This window comes from Opisthocomus hoazin, chromosome 18, assembly GCF_030867145.1.
Source record: "Opisthocomus hoazin isolate bOpiHoa1 chromosome 18, bOpiHoa1.hap1, whole genome shotgun sequence".
NCBI lineage: Eukaryota > Metazoa > Chordata > Aves > Opisthocomiformes > Opisthocomidae > Opisthocomus > Opisthocomus hoazin.
Window position 1 is genome coordinate 1,104,145 of NC_134431.1, and position 27,678 is coordinate 1,131,822.

The following is a 27,678-nucleotide window of genomic DNA, read 5'->3' on the forward strand; positions in this document are numbered from 1 at the left end:
GCCCCTGCTCCCTCTCTCCAGGTGGCAGGTTGGCATGGAGACCAGGGGAGAAGGGAAGGATAAACTCATTCTCCCATGAGCTCTTCCGGAGGGACCCGAGTTCACCATTCTCATCCCCAAGGCTCGACTGCAGCCTTCACAGAGCTTTATCCAACAGCCTGAACTCTAATCGCCTTTCAAAGCAAGCAGCAATCACACTTGGTATTTCTCCCCTCCCTTTTAAAATCTGCTCTGATAGGAAACACACTGACAACTTTTCACTGCAGAAATTAAAGTGGATTTTTCTCGTACAAGGCCACCCCGCCTGCACAGCCTTAATCCTTCCAGCTCACATATGCTACTGCAACTTGCACTGCGCTGAATCCAATTATGCCTCCTCAATCCATTAAAAAATCTGTTGAGGCTGTTGCGCAGGTTGCACAGAGCAGAAGTATCATCGAGGAGACAAAACCAAGCCCTGCTGCAGCACGGCTTTGCAGCCTTACTGCTGCAGGCAGGCATCTAGGGCATTATCAGGAAAATTCAGTGTCACAGAGTGACTTCTACGGGGTCTGGTGCATAGTTCACTCCCAACTATTCGGGTCTGGACTCAAACAACAGGAAAATCTACACGGGAGACAAGAATCGACACAGAGTTATTTGTAAGTGCCTGGCAGTTATTAGTTATCCATTAAAAGCTTTTTAAATTATATTGCTCTGGCAGCAGGCACAGCTGGGAATGAGCTCACGGAACAGCAGGTCTCCCATGCATTACACATGAGGCCGGAGCAGCCGACGCATAACCTTGAGCTAAGTAGTCAGAAGTGTCCACAAATCTAAACTGCATGCACAGATGAAGCAACCGAGTATCCAACTACTGACTCACGCGCAGCTGCAAAGCGAAATGCAAGCTCTCCCCAGCAGCTGACAACGTTTTCCCCGCCAGCAAGAGGGCTGGGACAGCAGCTACGGCCGATCAAGTTCCACGAGGGTACCTGCTGGCCTCTAAGCGCTCCGTGGTTTACCAAACCCCACCGTATTTGCAATGTTCTCCACAATCAATCCCCACAGAACAGAAATCGAGCTCTTCCGCTATCACCCGTGCTGACAAGGATCTGGCAGGGGCTGTGTGGGGTCGTCCTGTCCTTTCAGAACTGGCACACTGCACAGCAGTTACACCCCAGCACTTCAAGGGCCTCGTTACAGGTCCCAGGGCCCTCGGCTGCACCAAAAACTCTTACACTGCCAGTACAGGAGGGGAACAGAAGCAGCAAGCTACAGGTGCAAACCCAGCAGACGGCAGTTCAGCACTCGCACCCTCCCTAAAGATGAACTTTTCCATTTTCCACGGCTGCCACACGTCAGACAAACCCTGTGGATAACCTTCTCCTGGATATCTGGGTACCGCCGCAGAGCACGCGCGCATAGATTACCTTAAACTGAAAGACAAGCAGGCTAGATTTGATCACTAGTTAGGCTTACTTTTCTCCACACATTCAAGAATGTGTGACTTCACAGCACCAAATTCCTGTTGGAAGATCAATTACCAGCTAAGCAATTTAGACCCTCGGGAGTCAAGTCTGCCAACTTACACAAGTTGGCAATCTGGCTTGTTATCATCCCACATGATTGGAATTTATTTTAGGATCCAATGCCACATGCTGTGGGGTGGGGTTTTTTTTTTTTCCTTTTCTTCTTTTCCTCCCCCAAGCGGCAAGTGACAGCCCAGGATTCAGAGATCCGAATTCCATTCCTGTCTCAAACACACGTTTCCTGCGCAGCCTGGGGTCGGGGGCTGTACCGCCGCAGAAGCAGCAACATGAGTCCTGTCAACAGCACCCTGGAAATAATCCTCCTTTTCGGACCGCTTAACGAAGGCTGGAAATCAAGCAGCCACTCACTGCTCCGAACCGACTGCACTTTCCCTGCCCTCCGACGCGGCACGGCGACAGGCACCCGGGCTACGCCGGCGGCTCAGTTTGGGGGCGTGCAGCCTGAACCCCCGGGTCGATGCCACGACCCAGGCTAAAAAAGAGACTGTTGGCAGCATGCTCCGGCCAGGAGGTGCCAGCTCGCTGCGAAACCTCAGCGCCGGGGCTTCGCGCCTCACCCAGGCAGCGCCCTTCTCCTCTCCTGGGGTGGGGGGAGAACCCAAGCACCCCCCCCAGGAAAAGGGTCAGGGCTCCCTCGGGGAGAACACACGTCGCCAAGTACGGTGCCACCCCGGGGGACCCCTTAAAGGCCTTGGGCAGCCGGCCGGACCCGCCACCGGACAGCGGGGCTCGGCGGGACGGGGACGGGACGGGCAGCCCCGGAGGGGGGAGGGGGGGCGGAACGGGACGGGCAGCCGCGGGGGCCGGCCGGAGGGGGGGGACGGCCGGACAGGACGGGCCGGGCAGGCCCGGGACGGGGGTGGAACGGGCCGAGTAGGGGAACGGGACGGGCAGCCCCGGCGGCCGGCCGGGGGGACACACGGACGGACCGGACGCGCAGCCCCCCCCGCGGCCGCACCCCGGCGCCGGGCCCGGCTCTGCCCGCGGACCTCGCGCAGCCAAGGCCGCCCCCCCCCCCCCGCCCCGGGCCAGGACCCGCGTGGGAAGCGGAAGCGCCACCTGCGATCGCGGCGGGGCGGCGGGCCCGGCAAGCGGCGGCAGCAGCAGGCAGGCAGGCAGGCAGGCAGCAGGCGGGGCGCGGCACCCCCGCCGCGGAGCCATGCAGGGCCCGGCCCGCCCGGCCCCCCGCCCGCCCGCCGCGCCCCGGGCAGTCACTCACATCGCTTGAGGAGCTCCAGACACAAAGCCATGGGAGACACAAAGGAGGGGCGGAGGGGACCGGAGAGACGGGAGAGGGGGGGAGCGCGGGGCGCTCGGCCCGGCCTGGGCGCCGCGGAGGGGAGGACGGGCTGGGGCCGCGCCGGCTGCTCCTGCGGCCGCCGTGAGGGGAGCCGGGAGGGGCCGGGAGGAGCCGCCGCCGCCACCGCACTCACCGCGCCCGCCCGCCGCTCCGGCTGCGCGCGATGGGCGGGGCCGCGCCTTAAACCCCCGCCGCGCCCAACCCCGCCCCGCCCCTACGTCACGGCCCCGCCCCTACGTCACCGCCCAGCCCCGCCCCGCGCAGGCGCGGCCTCGCCCCGCGGCGCTCGCACGGGCGCGTCCCGAGCGGTCACCGGGACCCCGCGCTGCGGGCTCGGGATCGGGGGAGACGCACACGGAGGCCGTGCCGCTCCCGCACCGGCAGCACTGCGGGAGGTGGGAGCGGGGCAGCCACCGCACCGCGGAGCAAGGCGGGCACCTCGCCCCCCCTCCGCCCCCCCCCCCGGGAGCTTGGTCTCCGTGGGGCGGGAGCCGCCGCGACGCCGGCCCCGGCGCGGGCCCTCCCGGGGAGCCGCGGGATCGCTCCGCGCTGAGCTCGGTGCTGGCGGGGGAGCGGCTGCGGTGCGGAGGCGGAGAGCGGCGGGGAAGCGGGTGCCCCCCGGGACGGGCGCTTCCCGGGACGGGTGCCCCCCGCGATGGGTGCCCTCCGGGATGGGTGCCCCCCGCGATGGGTGCTCCCCGCGATGGGTGCTCCCTGGGATGGGTGCCCTCCGGGATGGGTGCTCCCTGCCGGGCACAGACTTGCTCCCTGCCATCCCGGGGAGGGGGCACCAGGCCTCCCTGCACCGGGTCTCCGAGCCGGGATGGCGGAGGTGGCCGTGCGGAGGGGAGCGAGGCCGGCGTAGCTGCGGGAGAGCCGACGCCGCGTTCGGCACCCTGGGCGCAGACGCGCTGGGTGCTGGGGTAGCAACCAGCTCCATCGCTCCGGTCCCGCACCGAGACATCCGGAGCTGGGGGCAGGGGGACCTCTGCCAGGCCGGAGCCTCGCCGCGTGGCACGGCGTGGCGTGGGCGCTGCCGAGCGGTGCGGCACGCGGCGGCCGTGCAGGCGGCGGCGTTGCCGCGTGGCTCGCACCGGGAGCTCGCGTGCCGCCCCTGCTCCTCGCTGCGGCCGGCAGCCCTCGGGGGCTCTGGCATTTCCGACTCGCGGGGTTCACGGCGCTGGTCCGCAGCAAGCAGAGCGCGAAGCGCCTTGGGCAGACGCCGCGCCGAGCTCACGAGCTGCTGGCTGCGGCGGGCAGGGCTGGGCCCCCGCCGCCATCGCCGCACGGTGGGATCGCCGCGGACGCGCTGCCGCTGCTCTGGGAAACCGAGCAGCACAGCGGGGCTGCAGGAGGGTCTGGCAGTCGGCCCTCAGACCTGGGGCTGGCAGGCCCGGGCCTGTCCCCTCCGCCGCTGACCAAGGAAAACAAAATCAGCTGCTTCCAGGCTCGGGAGAGGCGAGCAGCTCTGGAGGGAGAGACCCTCGCCCGCAGGGGCTGTGGGCGGCTCTGCGGAGCTCTGAGCCGATCGCTTCCTGAATCCTCAGGAGTGCCCGCGCCGCGGCTCCGTAGACGGGAAAAATAATGGGAAAGCACGAAGGCGGGGAGAAGCAACCCGGAACAAGAGCAACACGCACAAAGCGATCCTCCCTCGCCTGCACTCTCTGAAATCCCAGCAACGCTCAGGCCCGGGTGCGTGGCCTCGCGAACGCTCACCCAGCCCCGCTGTCCTGGCACGAGTGGGCGTCCCGGCAGAGCCCGTCACCGTAGCTGCTGGGCTGCTCCAGCGTCAGCCCGTGGCCACGGAGGGGGATGCAGAGAGGTGCTGAGCGTCACCGGCAGCAGAGGCACAGAGTGGCAGCTGTGCTGCCTGGCGAAGGACGGCTCTGTGCTCACCCAGGTCACCCGGATGGCAGCAGGGCCACCATGCCGGGACACTACCGCAGCCCTCGGCCTAAGAAGAGACATTCGGTGTCTGCCGTACCTGGCACTCTGCTCTCACCGGCAGGGCACTCCACCATGCGTGGGCTCCCTGCTGCTGCTCTTCCAGAGGCTCTGAGCAAGCCGAGGCACCCTTGGTGCTCCGGTTTCTCCTCCTCTCCCACGAGGACAGCACTACTGACTCCCTTTCCTGCCATCAAGGCCGATAAAAGCAAGCAACAAGAAGGACTCGGCTTTCTGACCACGTTACCAAAGGAAAATGCTGGCAGCTGTCTGCCTTTCCACCCCTTCGTAGGTGGCCCCTGCCCGGAGAAGGCAGGCCTGGCCAGGACCTTGGAGCTGTGCTCCCTTCCCAGCATTAAGCCTCTGGGCAGCCGCTTCCACCTCCCCTGCGCCTGCTTGTGTGGGCACGTGGGCTGCAGGTCCCCCCTTCCTGGGGACTGGGGCGAGAGACGTCTCCGTGGGGCTCAAACCCACTGCAGCCGCTCCTGGGTGCCGGAGACGCGCGCACGCGGCGGGCAGCGGCGAGAGAGCTCGCTGTGGTGGGTGCTGCCTGGAGCAGAGCTGAAACCTGGCAGCGAAGAGCAGCGAGCGCAGCTCTGCTGGGGCAGAAGGCTCTGGCTTCGGCGGTGGAGTTGGAGAGCGGGGTTGTAGCCACGGTACGGGCTCCCTGGGGAAAAGGGGCCGCTGTCTGGGCGCGGGGCTTGGCGGTGGAGTTTCCGTAATGACATGGAAAAGATCAGAGGTGAAAAATGAGCGGGTATGTGTGGAGAGAAACATTTGTCATAAATTTCTTTGTGTCCTACAGACGTGAATAGATCACGGAACACGTATACGCACCCTTTTCTTCCTTACAAACACCGATGGAGGGAGGTTGCCACAGAAATCTTTCCCTGGTGTGCGCACACACAGAGACACACACACACGCGCTGTCTCCCTCTAATCCCTTTCCTGCTGGTGTGTCAGAGAAAGCTATTTCTGGAATGGGAAATCTAGGTCAAAAAGAAGGAGAAAATCCGAAGGGAATGATAACAGTCTCTCTCCTCAAAGGCCGTTGGGGTCAGCTCTGGGTGATACAATTAGCAGAGGGGCTGCGGTGGTGCTTTACTCATCAGCTCATGCACAGGCTGAACGATGTGTCCTGGCCTGGGCTGGTTTCTCCTTTGGCTTCACACCACTGCTTCTTCCCCAGAAAGAAGAGAAGGCTTTGACAGCTGAGAGAGGAGGGGAGCAGAACTTGGCCTCCTACCCAGAGACCAGGTAATGACTGCGCACGGAGGAGGAGGAGAAGGAGGAGGAAGGGTGTCTGTACCCATCCCTCACAAGCCAGTGCTACGTGACTTTCCCGGCAGCCGTGGAAACGCGTCCCACAGTGAACCAGCCCTCGGGGATTTGGTCAGCACGATGCTGCTTTGTGCTGTGACACTGCACGGAGGTGTGCAGGCACTTTGTCGTTCCTCCGCTAAGCACAGCCACGCTCCCCCTGCAAGAGCATCAATGCCAGGGGACCGGGCTGGATCTGCCTTGTTCCAGGGCAGGGCAGGGTTCCCAGCACAGCAATGGCCCTGGGAGCCACCTCCCACCTCTCTAATTTAGCGATGAAAAGAAAAAAAGCAGTGTGAAGGAGACAGAAAGCAGGTTGGAGGCAGAAGGATGGCTATTCTGTCATGGCTTTGGGGCATCTCTCTCCCAGGCAGCGCTCTCGTGCCCAGCCCCGGCTTGGCAAAGCTCCGGCATAGAGATGGGCACGAGGTGTGTGCAGCCCCAGCAGATGTTTATGGGGTGGCGGTGGCTCTCGAGGACGAGCCTCATGCCTGGCTCTGGCGGGGGTCGAGGCCGGGCTGGCCTGGAGGGCTAGCCTGCCTCCAGCTCCTCCACTGGTTCCCGTGCTGGGCTGGGGGTCTGCAGCCAGAGCGGCCACCACGGGGTCAGCAGAAAGGGAGAACTGGAGGGTTGCTGCCCTCCAGAGCTGCCACTCGCAGGGACATCTCAACCGTCGGTAAGACAGGTCAGCAGAGACAGCCCGGTCCTGGAGGAGGAGGCAGAGCTGCATTCCCTGGTGTCCCTGGAAGAGATCTGGGTGCAGGATAAGGAGCCGGGAACCCGGGCTTTCTAGGAACTGGCTGCTGGATCCCAGGCAGGATGCTCTGGGCAAGGGTGACCTTACCCGCTGGCACAGGGAGGACTGGGAAGAGCTCGAGCAGGAACTGGCTTGGCGTGAGCTTTCCCTGCCGTCGCTGGTGCGTTGGGTGGAGGCTGGGCTGCGATCTCCCCGCTGGGGATTCTCACCTCCCTTCGGTGTGCTTTGCTCACCTCTGCTTTCCTGTTTCCCCTGGCCATGAAATATTCAGCTCTGTATTGCAAGCAGTCTGTTAAGCAAGCAATTCCCAGTGCTGCCTGTAAGAAGCAGGAGCTGGGGCTGGGGAGCCCCTTGTCGCGCTCGGGGGCCGGCGTGGCTGTCGGCTGAACGCCTGGCAATTAGAGGAACGGGTTTCACTGGGGCTTTTGAGGCTCCGGCTTCGCCAGGCACAAAGCTTTAAGGCTGATCAAGGGCAGCTCATCATCCGTCTCGCTGGCTGTCGCATGGGAGCTCACTGCCCCGTAGCGCAGAGTGGCACCGGCGCTGGTGGGAGGAACTGGCGAGTCGGGGGTGTGATGGCTGTCACGGCTCTCCCACCCGGCCGTGCTCCCCACGCAGACCCCGAGACCCACAGCCCTCCACGAAACGGAGCTCGCTGCACCTCCTCGTGCCCTCAGCTGGCGGCTGCACCCCTTTGCTGCAGGACTCAACCCCCACGCTCTCCTCAAAGCGTGAGAAGCCCGCGTCAGCCACAGCACTCCTGCCGCCGGTGCCTCTTTAGGATGCGTCCCTGCAGAGGAGAAACCCAGTTCCCCTCTCGGGGACCGGGCACGTGATGGGAACAGTCCCTCTGGGCTGGTGATGGATGCTGGGGCGGGAGGGGGTCTGTGGGAAGGGGGCGGGGGAGGGCTCGCAGTCGTTTCACCCCAGAGCCCTGTGTGGAGCAGAGGCCGTGAGCGACCATTAGACCTGCAGATGGTCATAGAATCATTAAGGTTGGAAAAGACCTCTAAGATCACCAAGTCCAACCGTCACCCCAACACCCCCATGCCTGCTAAACCATGTCCCCAAGTGCCACATCCACACGTTTTTTGAACCCCTCCAGGGATGGGGACCCCCACTGCCCTGGGCAGCCTGGGCCAATGCCTGACCACTCTTCCAGTAAAGACATTTTTCCCAGTATCCAATCTGAACCTCCCCTGACACAACCTGAGGCCATCGCCTCTCGTCCTGTCGCTGGTTACTGGGGAGAAAATTCCTTACGATGGTGCACCCAGTCCTCTCCTTTGGTTCGGACCGATGCTGTCAAGCTGACGGGTACCAATCTGCTGCTTGGGAGGCCCCTTCTCACACACCACTGACCAGTTAACGCCTCAGGGATGCACATTTGCAGGGGGAACTTGGCCCAGGTGGCTGATTAAAGGTGTGACTGCCATCCAGATGTGCCTCCTGCCTTCCCCATCGCACACACGCACAAACACAGACGCTCCGCTCTGCTCCCCACCCCCTCCATCACAAGCGTTTCCCTCCCCAGGCCCCAGCAGCCAACGCAAAAGGCTGGAGGACGCTCTGCAAATCAGCAGATCTCTGCTGGGTCACCTCAGAGAGAGGTGGCAACCAGTCCTTTGGGAAGCCCTCTCCAGTGCTACGTCTGCTGTTGCCTCCCGGTGTTAGCCTGGCCTTGCAGCAGCGGCCGTACTGCCAGCGAGGAGCAGGGCTGGGCTTGCGGGGAGCGGGGTGAGCCGGGGTGGGAAGAGCGTGGGACAGAAGCAGAGCAGAGAGGGTGGTAGGAAGAAGGGATGGAGCTGAGCAAGCAGCCCGGCTTCCTAGGGGATCTCTTCCAGTCCCTGCCTCATCCCGGGGGCTTTGAGTGTGCTGGCCCTGCAGCGCGGACCGCGGAAGGGGAGAGGCGAGGGCACGGGCTCGTCTCTGGGTGGGAAGGCCTGGGGACAGGCACGGGGGCTGCCACTGCTCGCCTTCCCGCTGCCCCTCTGCCCACTGCTGGGACGGGGCTCCGACCTGGCTCCCTCCCACAGCCCGCTCCTGCGCTCCGGCAGCTTTGCCCATGGCAGATAAGCTGAGACTCCTCTGAACCTGCTGCCAGCTCCGTGGTCTGGGGCCAGAGCTCGTGCCAAGAGCAGCCGGTCCCACTGGACCTGCCGCCGGTGTCCCTGCGGGTGACAGGCCTTGTGTCTGCCTCCACGTCACCAGCAGCAATGTACGACCCCGCAGAGGTGCCGAACTCCTCCCGCCCGCTCCGGTGTCTGCCCGGCATGACGTCCAGGCACTGCCGCGTCCAGGAGCACCAAGGCATCATCTTTTCTAAGCTGTTCCCAAAACAGCTCCCCGGATGGGACCCCTCAGCTCCTTGCGCCCTGCTTTACAGCTGAGCCTTGCCCAGAGCACCGGGGCTGTCCAGGAGCCCAGAGGGACACAGGCTGCCATGATGACCTGGATAAAGAGTTAGAGTGTACCCTCAGCCAGTCTGCTGATGACACCAAACTGGGAGGAGTGGTGGATACACCGGCAGGCTGTGCTGGCATCCAGTGAGACCTGGACAGGCTGGAGAGTTGGGCAGAGAGGAACCTGATGAGGTTCAGCAAGGGCAAGTGCAGGGTCGTGCACCTGGGGAGGAACAACCCCATGCACCAGGACAGGCTGGGGCGGACCTGCTGGAGAGCAGCTCTGTGGAGAGGGACCTGGGTGTGCTGGGGGACGACAGGGTGACCATGAGCCAGCAGCGTGCCCTGGGTGCCAAGAAGGCCAACGGGATCCCTGGGTGCACGAGGAAGAGTGTGGGCAGCAGGGCGAGGGAGGTTCTCCTGCCCCTCTGCTCTGCCCTGGTGAGGCCCCATCTGGAGTACTGTGTCCAGTTCTGGGCTCCCCAGTTCAAGAAAGATGAGGAGCTACTGGAGAGAGTCCAGCGGAGGGCTACGAGGATGAGGAGGGGACTGGAGCATCTCTCCTATGAGGAAAGGCTGAGGGAGCTGGGCTTGTTCAGCCTGGAGAAGAGAAGGCTGAGAGGGGACCTTCGAAATGCCTCTAAATATCTGCAGGGTGGGGGTCAGGAGGACGGGGCCAGACTCTTTCCAGTGGTGCCCAGCGACAGGACAAGGGGCAACGGGCACAAACTGAAGCAGAGGAAGCTCCAGTTGAACACGAGGAAGAACTTCTTCCCTCTGAGGGTGCCGGAGCCCTGGCCCAGGCTGCCCAGGGAGGCTGTGGAGTCTCCTTCTCTGGAGATATTCCAGCCCCGCCTGGACACGGTGCTGTGCAGCCTGCTCTGGGTGACCCTGCTTGGGCAGGGGGCTGGGCTGGGTGACCCACAGAGGTCCCTTCCAACCCCGACCATTCTGTGATTCTGTGAAGAAAATGATGCAAAAGTGATGCAGATCAAGTGACTTGAGGCACCGTGGAAGGTAAGAGATTTCTCTTCTGGCAAGAGCCTGTCCACTGTCCGGAGCCTGCTCCCATTCCCCACCGCCCCAGGAGGGCCTGGCACCAGCCAAAACTCTGCCGTGAGAGCAGAGCTGCTCCCCACACCGCAGCTTCGCGCAGCTGAACCTGTCGGCTCTGCCCAGGCGATCAGGAGCCATTTGCAGAAGCAGCATCTCCAGAGCGATGCTCGTCCCTGCCGCCCACGGCCCTCGCATGCGCTTCCCCGGGGAGGTGCAGACCACCGGGGAGCAAAGCCACTGCTGCAAACTGGGCTGTGGTAAGGGGAGCCCCGAGCAGAGCCTGGCTGCACCGAACAGGTCCCCGGGCCGGGGCGGTGCCAGTCTCTGCAGTGGGGAGCCAGCGCCAGCTCATTTTCGGATGAGACAGAAAACCGGCTCTTGCACCTCCTTTCTCCTGGGCTTTCCCAGCACCGCGAGGTCTGAGCAGCCCGCGCCGTTCCTTGCCGTCTCCAGCGTCCTGGCAAAATGGCATCCTGGGGCAAAGCGCTCGCCTGCCTCGCACCCCACCTGGGTCTGCTGAATGCGGGTGGTGTTCACGGGAGCCTCCTCCGGCAGCACTGCGGGCGGGCACAGCGGTCCTGCCGGGGAGCGCGGGCACCCCGACTCGTCCCCATGGGGCTGGGTGCTCTGGCCGCTGGGGAGGGGACACCCGGCTCTGGGCAGGCATCTGGTGAAGAGCCTGGCTCTGCTTCGAAGCCGGGAGCTGCCTCCCGGGAGAGATGGCCCAGCTGGTGAGAAACACGGGGCTGCCCGCAGTCTCAGCCCTGCTCCAGGGGATGGAGTCAGTTCTGGGCTCCCCACTTCAAGAAAGATGAGGAGCTACTGGAGAGAGTCCAGCGGAGGGCTATGAGGATGAGGAGGGGACAGGAACATCGCCCCTACGAGGAGAGGCTGAGGGAGCTGGGCTTGTTCAGCCTGGAGAAGAGAAGGCTGCGAGGGGACCTTATAAATGCCTACAAATATCTGCAGGGTGGGGGTCAGGAGGATGGGGCCAAGCTCTTTTCAGTGGTGCCCAGCGACAGGACAAGGGGCAGTGGGCACAAACTGAGGCACAGGAAGTTCCATCTGAACATGAGGAAGAACTTCTTCCCTCTGAGGGTGACGGAGCCCTGGCCCAGGCTGCCCAGGGAGGCTGTGGAGTCTCCTTCTCTGGAGATATTCCAGCCCCGCCTGGCCGCGGTGCTGTGCCCCCTGCTCTGGGTGACCCTGCTTCGGCAGGAGGGTTGGACTAGATGACCCACAGTGGTCCCTGCCAACCCCTACTATTCTGTGATTCTGTGACTCATGTCGGAGGGAGAAGCCAGGCTCTTGTCCAGTACAGTACTCGCTAATCGAAAGAGAAGGGCCCGGAATGAACAACGCCTGCGTCCAGCGCCAGGCGGGGTGTCTGGAGCAGGGTGTAATGCTGCCCATCGCTCAGTGTGCTGAGGCTGCAGTGTGCTGGGCTCTGCGGCTTGGGAAGCCTCATTAGTGCCTTGAAACTCCAAGCAGGACCTGTTTTTACCCTGCACCAGGGCTGCTGGGGCCTCTGGTCCACGTACACCTGATGGAGAGGGGCAAACAGGGCTGGACGCGATAGGCACCTGCGCGGCTGCTGCAGTTCTGTTTCTGGGACAGAAAGCAGTGGGAGCCAGTCCAGCCAAGGGACGATCTCCCAGTGACTCCCTGTGAGAAGACTTTGAAAGACTGGTCCCTAGGCAGCAGCCTGAGGGCTGGGTGCATCGGGTGACGCTGCCTGCCCTGCCTGCAGGGAACAGCCCGGGGTGCGAGCGCTGCGAGCCAGACGCACAGCACCGCTCTGCCTCTGCACGGAGCCCAGCCGCCGCCTGGGCGGCACAGGAGCCACGCTGCCGAGCCCCGCGTTCGGCACGCTGCTGCCCGGGCTGCGCTGCCACGTCCGGGCTGGCCGCGGCTCCAGGCCCTGGCTGGGCAGGGTCGGACCTGCCTGCGGTCTGCTGGGCAAAGGCACAAACCCTGCGGGTCTGGAGGGGTCAAATTTGCACCCTTCGCCTTTTTGCCCGGATCCGATCCCCCAGACCTGTTTCCAGGAGTCCTGCCCTCTGCGGGAACCTGCAAAGAGGTTCATCGTGAGCCCTAAAGCCCTGTCACGCCTCTGTCACTGAGGGACGGAGGCAGATGCCTTCTGCCCTCCCTCCTCCTGTCAGCCCCAGTTTCTGCCTCCGGCTGAAGGGGCTGCAGAGAGCAGGATATGCTCAGACCTGTGAAACAGGTGCAGAGTCCCCAGCTGGCATTTTTGTCCCTCAGAGTTCCAGAGAGAGGTCAAACCTGTCAACTGTAGCCTGCACGGGGTAACAAGAGATGCGTAGTGGCGAGGAGGAGGATGGAAGCTGTTGGCTGCGTCGGGCAGCAGGGCTGCTTGCTGGTGCTGCAGGTCCCCGCTGCTCCCGCAGCCCCGCAGGGCTTCAGGCAGAGAGGGCAGCCGGAGCTGCTGGGCAAGGTGGGCATCCCGCGGGGTGCTCCCGGCCACAGCACCCACCCCTGGGTTTGCCTCGACTGAGGGAAGACCTCGAGCTCTCCTGGACCTCGGCATGGTGCATCAGCAGCACCGGCCAGATCTCAGCAACCAGAGCCGGTCTGCCATTTCAGCGCCCGCGTCCGGAGATCCAGCCCAGCCATCTGTGCTGGTTTGGGCTGGGAGAGGGTTAATTTTCTTCATAGTAGCTGGCGTGGGGCTGTGTTTTGGATTTGTGCTGAAAACAGTGTTGGTAACACAGAGGTGCTTTCGCTATTGCTGAGCAGCGCTCGCACAGGGCCGAGGCCCTTGCTGCTCCTCACCCCACCCCGGCAGCGAGCAGGCTGGGGGTGCACGAGGAGCTGGGAGGGACACGGCCGGGACAGCCGACCCCGGCTGACCCAAGGGCTATTCCACACCGTACGGCGCCGTGCTCAGCATATGGAGCCGGGGGAAGAAGGGGGTAGGCGAGGACGTACGGAGTGATGGCGTTTGTCTTCCCCAGTCACCATTAGGCGTGATGGAGCCCTGCTTTCCTGGCTGAACGCCTGCCTGCCCTTGGGAATCAGTGAACGAATTCCTTGTTTTGCTTTGCTCGTGTGTGCAGCTTTTGCTTTCCCTATTAAACTGTCTTTATCTCAACCCAGGAGTTTTCTCGATTTGCCCTTCCGATTCTCTCCCCCATCCCATCCGTGGGAAGAGTGAGCGAGCGGCTGTGTGGGGCTTAGCTGCCAGCTGGGGTTAAACCACAACACCGTCCTAGCGGCACGCCTGCCTGCTGGCCTCCCTCTCCAGCACAGAGCAACCCCGCATAAGCCCACAAAAGCCTTGGCCAACCGTGGCTGGAGATGCAGGTACCGAAGCCCAGCGCCTCGCATGCTCGACGCCTCCTAGGCGGTTGGCAGCAGCATCCCTGTGCCCACCGACCTCGCGCCCCTTCCCCTCCGCTGCCGCGCCACGCGCCGCTGGCACTCACTGCTGTTGGTGGGGAGGGTCCTGCTGCCGCTGAGGCTGCCCGCCGGCGGGGGGGAGATGGATCGGACCGAGCCCGTGTCCTCCTCCTGGGAGCAGCCCGCCTGGATGGCTCGGAGGTAGCTGTGGCTCCGGGAGCGGAAGTAGCTGGGCAGAGGCAGGTCCAGAACCTCCGCGGCGGCCGACTCGGCCTCGCTGTAGGTCGAGTCGCAGACCGGCTCGTACTGCTCCCCCAGCTCCGGCTCTGGTGCCTGCACGGGAGAGGGGCAGAGCCAGTCACCCCCTGCCCGCGGGCAGCCCTGTCCCTTCCCTCCTGCTCCTCGCCCGCTGCCGCCCTGCCGCTGCTCCTGCGTGTCAGGCGAGACCGGGAGGTGCCGTGGTCGGTGCCGGTGGGGTGCAGGGTGCTCGGGCTCTCTGCCGAGGGAGAGGGAAGAGGGGACCCTCCCTGGCGGTCCCTGCTTGTGGAGTAGGAGAGACTCACCACCGCCGCGCCTGCGAAACACCCCCCAGCCTCCGATGGAGAGGCTGAGAGCGCGCCAGGCTGAAATCCCTGTCCAGCCCCTGACAGGTCCCGCTGCCCCACCAGCTCAGCTGGGAGACCCCAGCCTCAGCGGTGAGACCCTGCCGGGCTCCTCGGTGGGGGGGACCCTGGCCCTACAGCGGGGTGCGGCGCGGAGAGAGAAGGTGGGAAGGTGTGGGCTGGGGGCACGGCCTCGGCGCTTGGCCAGGGGCAGGACACCTGGGCTGGCTCTGGGAAGCGCCGTCGGGGACCCGACCGAGCCCCGTCCGCGGTGGGGGACCGGGAGAGGGCTCGGCAGCAGGCCACGGCGAGGTGCGAGCCGGGCAGGGGCAGCTTTGCTCGCTGCTTCTCCTGCTGCCCCCGCCGCCCTCCCACCCGTGCCCCCAGCGCGGCCCCGCTCTCGGGTAGCATCGGCTGGCCAAAGCTGGGCTCGGCACAGGCTCACCTGCCTTCAACCAGAGCCAGCCTAAAGCAGAGCGCTCTGCAGAGCAGATGAGAGATGCCGAGACTGGCCCTGTTGCCCACTCCTATCTCTCCTGGCCCCTTCTTTGGCCTCAGGGACAGTATTTCTGCGCAGCATTGGCATCTGAGCTCCACAAGGTTTGGCTCAAAGAGTTCATCTCCTTTCCCCCTGATGGCCCCTAGCCCCTTGTCGGGGCCAAGGGAATCAAGCTTTCCAGCTGCCCTGCAGTGACCTGGTCAGGAACACTGCCTCCTCCTCCTTCTTCTCCTCCTTCTTCTCTTCCTCCTCCTCCTCCTCCTGCCGCTGGCCCAGGGCGTGGGCTGACCCCACAGCCTGCCTTGCACCCTGCTACGGGTACCCAGGCTGACCCGAGAAAGCTCTGGGAGGAAGGAAGAGGGAAACGCCAGTGGGACGGTACCTGCTCTCCATGGGTAAATATCTGAGGGATAAGTGAGGGGGGTCCAAAGATCTGGAAGAAAGAGTTGGAGAAGGTTAAAGGCCAAGAACGGGGGAGCCCCTCACACAGACAGCCATTGCACAGGGACTGAGGACGAGGGGAGCGGGCGGCCCGTCCCCCGGGCCACCGCCGCTGACACTTCAGTACAAACTTCAGAGCTCGTAAGATGCCAAGCAAGGTGCCGCACAGGCCCCTCAGACAGCGGCACAAACACGGCACGGCGAAGCTCCACGGGACACCTGCCAGACGGAGAGGAGCTGCTGATGCACTCAGCCGGCTGTACGCACCGCGTATCAGTATGTCTGCACACGGGGACACACAGTGCTGGGACACCCCGTGGCACACATGGCTTGGCTGTGGCTGCCGGACGAGGGCTGGTGCGGCTCCCAGTGAAGCCCCCCAGCACCTCGTGATGTGGCCAGGAGCAGCGATGGGCCCCCGCAGCCCGCAGAGCCAGGCTGCATGGGCAGGCTGAGTGCTCCGCGTTGGGGAAACTGGCCCTCACCCTGACGGGGTTGGGCTGGCCACCTCGCTGCTATCTCCGCTGTCCCCACGCCGGGAAGAAGCCACACGGAAGCCATACTGCCTTCTCTCCATAGCAAAGCCACGGCACACACTTGGCATAAGGACAGACGCCCGACAGACACCGCGGGGAGGAAAGCCTTCTCCTCCTCACCATCCCCAAGCTGCAGAGCACATCCACCCCGGGAGCTCTGCCCTGCACGAGCTGCCCAAGATGACCCATCTTGGGAAGAATCCAGGTTCAAAATGCACCGGAGGGAAGAGGCTTGGCTCTGAGGGCTGGGTCTGGCCCTTCTACACAGGGCACAGCTCGAAGTGTGGATAAGCGGTGTTGGGGGTCACCAGCCGGCTCTCTCTGGCCGCTGGTCCCCTCGCTGTGGCAGGGAGTGGTGGCACGCACACCCGGTGAACCCCGGCCTTCCAGAGGTTTGCAAGGTGGATGTCAGTTAGGACAAAGCCAAGCGGGGTGTGCTTGTCTTTCTCTGTGCGGGAGGACACCAGGGCCTTGCTGGACACAGAGGGAAGGTGTTGGAGGTCATGCAAAAGCATGGGCTGGGGAGGAACTGCCTCTGGCACTGGATGAAGGGGGGGTCAGACCCGGCAGAGCACACACTGGTGGCTGCACCAGCTCCATCCTGGACCAAGGGACAGGCAGCCTGTGGGAGGCCTCTAAATCCCAATGCGGTTGCAACTGAAATGGCTGATTTGGAGGAGCGTGGGCAGAGCGGATGTGATGACAGCAGCCCCATGGCTGCGCGGGTGCTGTGGCAGCCGGTGTGCCCGCAGCCTCGTGGTGCTACCGGTCTGGGTCTGCGGCATTCGCCTGGGCAGCTCCTGGCACACTGTGGGCTGCTCAGACCCTCCAGCTCCAAGACCCCTCTGATGGCTTCATGAGGGTGTTGGACCCAGCTTTAGACAGGGAGAGACCACAGACTCAACCCACCCGTTGTCTTCACACAGAAACCTGGCTTCAGACATGGATTTACACGCAAAGGACAGGAATGCGACGGTCCTGAGCCCTTCTCCGTGCAGTGAGACACCCAGCACATCGCTGCTGATGTACAAGGAACGAGACTGACCACAAGGAACACGTACGCCCGCGAGCAATGGCCCGTGCCCTTCCCCAAAGCTCTCCACCGAGGGCTCCAGCCGCTCCGTGACAGCAGGAGCAACCAGCCATGGGGGGACGGAGGAGGGCTCCGAGCCCCACGCGCTTGCCCTCCTCCATGCTCTGGTTCGTGATGCTGCAGACGCGCGTGAAGAGCGGGACGTGACAGAGACCCAGGCCAACAGCGACGCGGCTGGGTGCATCTTGTGGAGCCGCTGCTGCCCTCCCGGGCTGGACACCACCATGCGCAGAGGCGAGCCTGGCCCGGGCCCTGCACCCACCCACGGGCGTGAGGAGCTTGCACCGAGCAGCCTTGCAGGGGGCTGCTGGGTGGTGACACAGTGGGACCCCGCGCTCGGAGCAGCCCCGAGCTTCACCCATCGCCGCGAAGCTGCGCTCTGGGCTGCCGTACCTGCGGCCACGGCGGAGCGACCTCAGCTGCACCAGAGAGGAGGCAAAGCCAGAGGAAGGGGCTTCTCATATGAATAATAATTAAGGCGCTGGCCTTGATGCCTTGAGAACAGCGCGTGCAATTCCTGGAGTGCAGCCAGTGCCTTGTTCTGAAGGGGGAAAAGGACGTCCCTCTCCCCTGGGCTGGCCTCCTTGCACTGGGCTGCGCCGGCGCGGCGAGGCTCAGCACTCCAGCAGCTCACCTGGTTGATGCAGCTGGACTCGTTGGCGCTGTCAGAGATCTGGTTGTATTCTTCCTCCCAGGTTGGGAACTTCGGAGGTAGGAGGATCTCGACAGAGTCCAGGCGGTCCAGGCTCCTGCGGGCAGAGAGAGAGGGCGTGAGGGGTGTCCCCACGGCGGGGGCTGTGCTGGAGCTGCCGCCCTGCCAGGAGAGCCGGACCACCCCCCTCTGCCAGGCGCCAGCACACGCGGCTGCACGGGGACGATGCTGGGCACCGCGGCCACCGCTCGTCCCCCGTTGCAGCTCCTGGAGCAGAAGGAAGCGCTTTCTCACCTTGCCGGGCCCTGGTTTGAGCTATCGAGTCTGGCACACGGGTGAAGGTTTGTGGGGCGCAGGGCGAGGAGAGGGGACAGGACCTTGGGTCCCGCCACCCCCAGGAATGCGCTGGAGGTGCCAGGTTGGCCCAGCTGATCCCCGGGGAGCAGACGGGATCCACGCCAGTCCCCCGAGTCACAGCTCTGGTGACAGACCACCTCTCACCAGGCTGGTGCTGGGGACCGGGGTCAGGGAAGCTGACACTTCACTGGGCTGGTGGGAAGGGGGTGAGAAATGACTTTTAAACAGTATTTTGGGGACTTTGCCATTGGAAACATCTGCGGGATTTCTTTTTTTTTTTTTTTTTAAATTTGTGTAGAGGAACGCAAAAGATTATCTGGAAGGAGTTCAAGGGGAGCCAAGGCTGAATGGCAGTGCTGCAGGAGCAGGGGGGGTCGGTATTTCCAGAGCAGCTTCTGCTGCAGGCTCCGGGAGCAGCACTGTCCCCACGCCCCGGGGCGCAGCAGCAGCTTCTGCAGCAGGACCAGAGCAGGGCTGGCACTGAGCCCGACCCAGCCGAGACCACAGCTACAGCCTCCGCTGAGACCCAGGCACACGGGGGCCGGGAGGGATGTGGAAGGACGGGGAGCGATGCGGGAAGGATGGGACCCCTCTGTTTTTCTATCCCACCACGAGACCCCGCGTGCAGGAGTCCTTGTCACCGAGCAGGTGGGGCACGGTGGAGGATGTGGGTATCACGCAGCCCGGGCGGGCTGTGGGGACTCACAGCATCACAGCATGGCAGGGGTTGGCAGGGCCCTCTGTGGGTCACCCAGCCCAACCCCCTGCCCAAGCAGGGTCACCCAGAGCAGGCTGCACAGGATCTTGAACTCCCTCTTGAATTGCGCGCGGCGCCTGCGGAGGACCCTCGGGTGCTGCTTCCCCCGCGTTCGGCAGGGCCGTGGGGACAGAGATTTGTCCTTCACCCGCCCGGGGGTCAGCAGAGCCGAGGGCAGGGTGCGTCCCAGCTGGGCAGGAGCCCCGGGCAGCCTGTGGACCTCCAGGAAGGACTGAGGCACATCCCGAGTCTCCATGCCAGGACGTGACGAGAGCAGGGAGTAGTCTGTTCTGCCCGGGCTGATGGAGGAGACCCCCAGCCCCCCGGGGACCCACTGCTGAGCAGCCAAGGGCAACGCGGTGCCCCAAGCCCTGGGGTATCCGTTTACGGCCTCGTTCCCCTCGGCCTGAGAGGGTTTTGCCTGTAAGCTCAGCCTGCCCGTGGTGTGAGTCAGTTGTGTCCTGGGGCAGGCAGTGTCCCTGCAGCCTCCCTGTGCCCACCTCCCTGGGCTTCACCCCGATGCCTGCCCGTGGGGAAACTGAGTCACGGAGCAGGCGACAGACATCGAACAGGCAGAGACCCCCTCGCAGGGACGGCTCCCGCCCCGTGCCCCATCCTGGCTAGGGCTGCAGCTCCCTGTCTCCCTGCAGCCCCTCCTGCCCCAGCCCAGGGGCTCGGCCACAGAGCCCATGGGTGGCCCCAGCAGCTCTGCCCACGGAGACCGAGGACGGCAGCGAGGGCTGGTGTGGGGCCGTGCCTGGGCTCAGTGCCCCCGCTGCTGTCCCGGGGTGTGCTGGGCTGCCAGGGGACCCCCCCCGGGAAGCCCCACAGCCACCACCACAGCCCCTGCAAAGCTCCTCGGTGAGGGGTGGTGGGCAGATGGCGGCCATGCCCGCGCTGCGGCACCAGGCCCGGGGCAGGGGCATGGGCAGGCTGAGCCGTGGCTGGGACCCCAGCGCGGTGGAGCCTGCTCCTTCCCTGGGGTGGTCCCACCTCCCCACGACCCCCCGCTGCGGAGCACACCCAGCCCTGCCCGGAGCCCTCCGCTCCCATGGCTGCACCCGCAGCTCGGCCGGCTCGGCCCCCCGGCTCCTATCATAGAACCATAAAGACATTAAGGTTGGAAAAGCCCTCTAAGATCACCAAGTCCAACCATCATCCCAACACCCCCGTGCCTGCTAAACCACGTCCCCAAGTGCCACATCCCCACGGTGTCTGAACCCCTCCAGGGATGGGGACTCCCCCACTGCCCTGGGCAGCCTGGGCCAAGGCCTGACCACTCTTCCAGTAAAGACATTTTTCCCAATATCCAACCTGAACCTCCCCTGACACAACCTGAGGCCATCGCCTCTTGTCCTGTCGCTGGGTCCTGGGGAGCAGAGACCAACCCCCCCTCACTGCACCCTCCTGTCAGGAGCTGCAGAGAGCGAGAAGGTCCCCCCTCAGCCTCCTCTTCTCCAGCCTGAGCAGCCCCAGCTCCCTCAGCCACTCCTCATGGGACTTGTTCTCCAGCCCCTCCCCAGCCTCGCTGCCCTTCTCTGGCCACGCTCCAGCCCCTCAATGTCCTTCTTGGAGTGAGGGGCCCAGAACTGAGCACAGCACTCGAGGTGCGGCCTCGCCAGTGCCAGCACAGGGGCCCGATCCCTGCCCTGCTCCTGCTGGCCACCCCATTCCTGATCCAAGCCAGGATGCCGCTGGCCTGCTTGGCCACCTGGGCACACTGCTGGCTCCTGGTCAGCCGGCTGTCGACCAGCACCCCCAGGTCCTTTTCTGCTGGGCAGCTCTCCAGCCACTCCTCCCCAAGCCTGGAGCATTGCGTGGGGTCCAACCCCCTGTTCCAACCCCCTGCCCCAGCTTAGCCCCTTCCCCACTGGGTCCAGCAGCCAGATGAGGTCACACCCCAAGGGACATCACCCACACGGACAATCAGCCCGAGATAGGAAGAACCTTGGTCTCTCAGCTTGGGTATTTTGCACTGGAGACCCCTGGACCCAACTCTGCTCCCCCTGAAGTGGATGTGCAGGCAGGGAGCAGGGATGGATGCCAAGCGGGCATTTCCAGGGCTCCCCACAGTTAATTTTGTCACCACCTCTCAGCAGAAAGCAGCATCTGGGCTGCAATCTGAAGCCCCCGTGAGGGGTCTCCTCGCTTCCTTCTGGCTCTGCCTGCTGGACCCCAGCAGCTCATCTGTGGTGGCTCTGGTGTCCTCCTGCCCCTCTGCACTGCTCACAACCTCCTGAGCTGCCGCGTCGGGGACGCTGGCAGCCCCTTACAGCCCCTGGGTGCCCTGTCCTGGGAAGCGGGGTGGCTGGTGGGGACGGGGCGCAGCATCCCCTCCGGTCGGGTGGTCTGCACCCACCCCGTCCTGCGAGGACCAGCCTCCTGCCCAGCAAGCTGCTGCTGGGTTCGCTTTGCTCTGCTGTCTGTCTGGCTCAAGCCACTGCAGGTCTTCCTCAGTAGCTGGTCCCAGCCCTCTCAGCTCATCACCATACTGGGACCAGTGCTGTTTAACATTTTCATCCATGACTTAGACACGAGATCGAGTGCACCCTCAGCAAGTTTGCAGGTGACACCAAGCTGAGTGGTGCAGCTGACACACCAGAAGGACGGGATGCCATCCAGAGGGACCTGGACAAGCTCGAGAAATGGATCTGTGTGAACCTCATGAGATTCAACAAGGGCAAGTGGAAGGTCCTGCATCTGGGTCGGGGCAACCCCTGCTATCAGCACAGGCTGGGGGATGAGGGTATGGAGAGCAGCCCTGAGGAGAAGAACTTGAGGGCACTGGGGGATGAAAAGCTGGACATGAGCCACCAGTGTGTGCTGGCAGCCCAGCAGGCCAACTGTGCCCTGGGCTGCATCCCCAGCAGCGTGGGCACAGGGCGAGGGAGGGGGTTCTGCCCCTCTGCCCCGCTCTGCTGAGACCCCCCAGGAGTCCTGCCTCCAGCTCTGGGGCCCTCAGCACAGGACAGAGCTGGAGCTGGGGGAGCGGGGCCAGAGGAGGCCCCAGCAATGACCCGAGGGCTGGAACCCCTCTGCTGGGAGGAAAGGCTGGGAGAGCTGGGGCTGGGCAGCCTGGGGAGGAGAAGGCTGTGGGGAGACCTCAGAGCAGCTGCCAGTGCCTGGAGGGGACTGTAGGAAAGATGGGGAAAATCTTTTCAGCAGGGCTTGTTGCGATAGGACAAGGGGTAACGGCTTTAAACTAAGGGAGGGCAGATTTAGACTGGATATAAGGAAGAAATCTTTTACCATGAGGATGGTGAAACCCTGGCACAGGTTGCCCAGAGAGGTAGTGGAGGCCGCTTCCCTGGAAACAGTCACGGCCAGGTTGGATGGGGCACTGAGTGACCTAGTCTAGTTGAAGCTGTCCCTGCTCGCTTGGGAGGGCTGGGCTAGATGGCCTCTATTGGTCCCTTTCAACCCAAAGCATTCTATGGTTCTGCGATCTCTCCCGGCCTCAGGGTATTCCCCAGCCTGGTGTGCCCACAGGGCACCTTCTGGCTGGTCTCAGCGTCCCTGGGACATCTGTGGAGCAATGCAGAATGCACAGGCCCAGCAGCCTGTGGGTTGCCTGCCAAGTGTCCTCAGCCGTGCTGGCTGGACATCTTCCACGCCTAAAGAGCATCATGGACTTGGGATCTCCTCCCTCCCTTGGAGGAGCAGATGCTTAGAGAGGAAATCCACACGGCTCCAGCAAAGGAGCATCTTCCCCATCCCTGAGGGGACAGGGACCTGGAGCAGGCTCCTAACAGGGCTCTTTGGAGTCACCAGGATGGAAAGCTCTCTCGATTCCTCTGCCACATCTTCTCCTGCCCTGCTTGTCTCCTCATCTGCCTGCCCCGCGGGCAGTCTGAGCTGCTGAGCAGGAGCTGCGCGGGGGGCCAGGGTCTCCGTGGGGATGCTGCTGGCCAGACCCCCATGACTGCTCCTCGGGTGGCCCCCGGGGACCTGTGCAGAGCTCCCGGGGCAGCTCCAGTGTTACCTTTGGGTGGTGCTCTGCTCACTCAGGGACTGTTGGGTGGCCTTGAGGTAACTCTGCCTCCGAGCTGCAGTTTTCGGGGATGGTTTGGGGCTGGTTTCCGAGTCTTCGCTGTCGTCATCCCCCATGGCTTTGATGTAGCTCCCGCTCCGCATGCGCCGGCACGGGATCTCGCTGTCTTTGTCCCGAGACAGCGTGTTGTTCCACTCCCCCTGAGGCACCTGCAAGAGTAAGGGGAGCGTGAGCAGATGTGAGGGACGGCACCCTGGGACCAGCGGGGTCGTGGGGACCCGGGGGGATTGGTGGCAAGAACAACTGTTGGACCCTCAGCTGGAGCTTAGTGGGAATGGACAATGCGATTCCTTTCCACCCCTCCCTTACCAGCTCATGCCAGGCAGCCTGACGTTTGCTTCCCTCCGTTGTAGCACATCTACCCACAGCCGTTCACCCCCCACCACTGCAGACCACCTGCGCACTGGACCATGCTTACACGGTTGATACAAGCTGCACAATGCCAGACAGAACGGGGAGGGAAGGGTCTCACCAGAGTTGTCCTGGGCGTTGGGACAGGAGCAGCCCGCGCTCATTCAACACACAGCCCACGCTCATTTAACAGAAAGCGCACGCACTGTTCAGGCCAAGGCAATCAAGAGCTGTTGTTGACCAGGACCAGTAGATCAGAGCCCAGACCTTCACTAGGACCAATACCCTTTCAGGTTTCTGAGTCAAGTGTGACTCTTGGTGGCTGAAATTAATTTCTGAAGCCAAGTGAGGCCCTCACAAGTCCCTGCAGAGTAGCTTGGGCACATAGCCTTGTGCTGGCCTCTCTGTAGAGAGATGAGTTGTACCTTGTGCAAGAAAAGCACTTCCAACCTCACTGAGATGACAACTCTGTGATTAATTTAAGGCAGATATGGTCTCCTATTCCCTCGTTAGAGACGGGTGAGCTGATGGTTCTAGCAACAGGACAAGGGGCAACGGGCACAAACTGGAGCAGAGGAAGCTCCAGCTGAAGATGAGGAGGAACTTCCTCCCTCTGAGGGTGCCGGAGCCCTGGCCCAGGCTGCCCAGAGGGGCTGTGGAGTCTCCTTCTCTGGAGATATTCCAGCCCCGCCTGGCCGCGGTGCTGTGCCCCCTGCTCTGGGTGACCCTGCTTGGGCAGGGGGTTGGGCTGGGTGACCCACAGAGGGCCCTGCCAACCCCTGCCATGCTGGGATCCTGTGATTCTGTGATTCTGAAGCACTGAGCAGCTGAAGTGACCGACTGCCTGTCCTGGGAGGGCTTGTGTAGGTGATCAGAGGCACAGCCAAGGTGCTTGGCCAGCAGCAGAGCCCGACGTCAGCCCAGGACTGGTCAGCAGAAGACCCACACATGGTGTGGGATGGGCCAGGAGAAAGACAGGCCAACCTGAGCTGCCAGGAGCAAGCCTTGTTTTCATGGCTGACGTGGTTTGTAGCTGGCCTTTGACCTGCCCTCGAGCTGAGGATACGTGGTCAAGGAGAAGCAAGAGAAGATGTAAGGAATGCAGCAATGTGCAAACCACGCAGACGCCAGGGCAGCCCGAGGCCCCCAGTCTCCTGTGGGAAGCAGCCTGGCTGGGGAGCGCTGGGGGCAGCAGCAAAGGGTCTCGCGCTGGGCGCAGCTCGTGCTGCTCAGAGCATCCCTGCTGACTCTGCGGGACGGAGCTGCGGGAGCTGCCCAGCTCCCCAGGGGCCGGTGGGATTCATCAGCCAGCGTTTATGCAGCGCTCTGGGGATGCGCAGAGCCGTGCTGCTGCGAACTCTGACGAGCCAGAGCCATTAAGCGCTGCAGGGTTCCTGTTCCCCTCCTTGATCACAGCAGGCGTGTTCGGCGGGAGCCAGAGCTGGGGTGCAACGCCTTCAGACAAGCTTCAGATCTGCAGGTGTGGCCAGCAGGACGAGGGAGGTTCTCCTTCCCCTCTACTCTGCCCTAGTGAGGCCTCATCTGGAGTACTGTGTCCAGTTCTGGGCTCCCCAGTTCAAGAAAGATGAAGAGCTACTGGAGAGAGTCCAGCGGAGGGCTACGAGGATGATGAGGGGACTGGAACATCTACCCTACGAGGAGAGGTTGAGGGAACTGGGCTTGTTCAGCCTGAAGAAGAGAAGGCTGAGAGGGGACCTTAGAAATGCCTACAAATATCTGCAGGGTGGGGGTCAGGAGGACGGGGCCAGACTGTTTCCAGTGGTGCCCAGCGACAGGACAAGGGGCAACGGGCACAAACTGAGGCACAGGAAGTTCCGTCTGAACATGAGGAAGAACTTCTTCCCTCTGAGGGTGATGGAGCCCTGGCCCAGGCTGCCCAGGGAGGCTGTGGAGTCTCCTTCTCTGGAGATATTCCAGACCCGCCTGGACACGGTGCTGTGCAGCCTGCTCTGGGTGACCCTGCTTGGGCAGGAGGGTTGGACTAGATGACCCACAGAGGTCCCTTCCAACCCCTACTATTCTGCGATTCTGTGATTCTCGTTCTCCAGAGAGGGCCCGGGGTGTGCCACACGCAGGCTCAGTCCACGCTCCGAGGGCTTTCTTCTGCCCGAAGGAGCCAGGGGCTCAGCCCGCCCCCCACCAACCTGCTGCTTGTTGGAGAAGGCAAGGGGTGACCCCAGCGCTGTGCAGAGCAGAACCCAGACAGCCCGTGGGACCGCTTCAGTGGTGGGGCTGCCTTCTCCTCGGGACGAGTCGCAGCCTCCTGCCTGCCAGAGTCCGGGGCCAGCGAGGGGCTGGGGCGAGGGGGCCAGTGGGTCTGGAGTCTGCAGCCCCAGGCTACGGAGGTGGGAGCTTGCCAGCAGCCAGGCACGCCAAGCAGGGGCCAGGGGACTGCACAGCCATCCCCTACGCAGAGGCAAGCAGGAGGGTTGGACCAGATGACACACAGAGCTCCCTTCCAACCCCTACTATTCTGTGATTCTGTGATTTTGTGGGGCAGTGCGAGGTGCTGGGCTCAGCCCAGCGAGCCCCAGGACAGAGGAAGCATGGAGACCCCAGGTTTCTCAGCGGCTGCTTGAGGGCAGGGTCTGCAGGTGCTCAGCCCCGCCTGGGCTGGTGTGTCTGCCTCCTGGCCTTGGGCACCCTCGGATCTAGGGTGCTTGGCAAGGCGGTGGTTGATATCCAAGGATCGCCACTACGCCTTGGCAAGGCAGCAAGAAACAAAGGTGCTGGCAGGGAGCACCAGTTTAGCAGTGTCAAGGGGAAGGAAGATGCTTGGCAGGAATCTGCTTTTGAATCTGGTGCCCCAGACTGGAGTGTGTCCTGCCTCTGTCTGCAGACAGAGTCCCCAGGGACTCCCACAGCTCTTGTTCCTGTGGGACAGAGCGCAGGACAAGTGTTTCAAAACTGAAAGACGAGTAGGTGCCCTTGGGGATCTTCCAAAGCAGTGCAGGTACTTGAGGTGCTGTTCAGGACCCTCCAGGATGCTTCTCTGCACCTTCAGGCACCTGAGGACGTGAGGAACCTGTCCCACATTCTCTGAAGTTCTGCAATGTGGGTGAAGAGCCCGGAGCACCTCCTGTTGTCAAGCAACAGACCTCGAAGGTGGCCAGTGCAGCCCCTCCATGGCAGCAGCTTTCCCGGAGGCTGAGACCCTGGGCTCTGATCACAGCCCGAGTGTTACAGAAAGTGGAATGGGGGCTGCCTTGTGTTGCACCCAGGCCCGGCACAGAGAAGCTCCGGAGGCTCCTCGCAGGCTGTGAGAGCCTTGCTGCTCTTCACAGTGCTGTCCCAGATGTAGGCTTGGTTCTGCCCATGGTGGCTGGGTTGGCGTGAAAGGGGTGGGAGCAGGGGGATGCCTGGCCTGAGAGCCCTTGTGGGTGGCTGCTGGCCTGGAGGGCTTGGGGATCCACCCTGGCCAGCGGCTGCACAGGAGGGGAGGAGAGGACAGCAGAGATGCTCTGCCAGGCTTCGGGATGCAGATCCTCCTTTCTGCCCGGGCTTGGTCCACCTGGTGCCCTGTGGTGCGGGCACGTGGGATCCAGGCACACATCCGTCCCTGGGAGCTGGGCTCCAGTGACACCATCCTGCCGCCATACCGCGTGTTGCAAAGGAGCAACATGGTCCTTCTGCTCGCCAGGTCACGAGCTGAGCGTGGAGGGAAAAGGAAAGAAGGGGCCACACAGAGGTTTCCCCCTCCCTTAATTCTGCCTGGGGCATTCCCCAGTCACCTGGAGCATTAACAGAGGGGAGAGAGGAGGGAAGGGGAAAAATCCAATCCTGGGTGCTGGGCAGGGGCAAAAGAGCTGCATTGCTCCCATCGCTTCAGTGAGGTCTGGGGAAAGAGAGACTCACACAGAAAACAGGGTTCCTGTGACATGCAGCCCAGCCCCGGCACACGCAGACATGCACCGCACACGAACGCACCCGCCGCGGCACCCGCGGAGGGGTGCATGTGCCATGCGGCCAGGCTCCAGCGCAAAGAGAGCGAGCGCGATGCAGGGACACCGCCGCCGCTCCCTCCAGCGCCGCATCCCTCGTGGTGTCCCAAGGGCTACGTGCGGTCCGAGGCACGTCCAAGAGAAAGCAAGCTGGAGCCCAGGCTGCCTGCCGGCCCCGTCTGTCCTTTTGGCAGGGCAAAAAGGGGCTTCCTGCCCCACGGGAGCTCTGTGGGCACGAGGGCAACCAGCATCTGCAGAGTGGCTGGTACTGAATGGGCCACCCGCTCTGGATTCTGAATTTATTTTGAGGGCTGCTGAGGATTTCAGGAAGCTTTGGGCCGGTCTGACTGTAAGGCAGGTCGGGGAGGCTAATGTGGGTGATGCATCAGGCGAGCGGTGCCTGTGGTATGACTCTGTCCCCTGGGAGCCCTGACACTGCCCACCCCTTCGATGTGGTCTCGGTACCCACAGACGTGGGTCTGAGTCTGTGTACGGGGCAGAAATGCTGCTCGGCCCTGTCTGCTCCTGTTCACCCCTCACCTGGGGCGTCTCTCACTCCAAGGAGCTTCTTGGCTGTTGGGATCTGAACCCTCAGCCTCTTCGCTTGCAGCACCAGCTGCACGTGGGGCCCATGGGGAGGGGACAATAAGGGATGGGGAGCACAGCCTCCCTCCCCGGGGACTGTGCCCTAAGGACAGCGCTG

General features: G+C 63.3%; 1 protein-coding gene across 6 annotated transcripts in view; it reads right to left on the minus strand.

Moving 5' to 3' along the window:
- The window catches only part of DLGAP4 (DLG associated protein 4), a 189,482-nt gene that overhangs the window by 44,402 nt on the left and 117,402 nt on the right, over window positions 1-27,678 (minus strand). For 4 of the 6 annotated variants that reach the window (XM_075438653.1, XM_075438652.1, XM_075438657.1 and 1 more), the window contains 4 exons: window positions 22,594-22,811; window positions 17,480-17,594; window positions 15,158-15,208; window positions 13,761-14,007 (listed from right to left, as the gene is read on the minus strand). In XM_075438653.1, coding sequence (XP_075294768.1) covers window positions 13,761-14,007; window positions 15,158-15,208; window positions 17,480-17,594; window positions 22,594-22,811 — 631 coding nt within the window. Of the gene's footprint in view, window positions 1-2,751; window positions 2,966-13,760; window positions 14,008-15,157; window positions 15,209-17,479; window positions 17,595-22,593; window positions 22,812-27,678 lie in introns of those variants that run through there. The other 2 variants (XM_075438654.1, XM_075438659.1) reach the window with 2 other exon arrangements.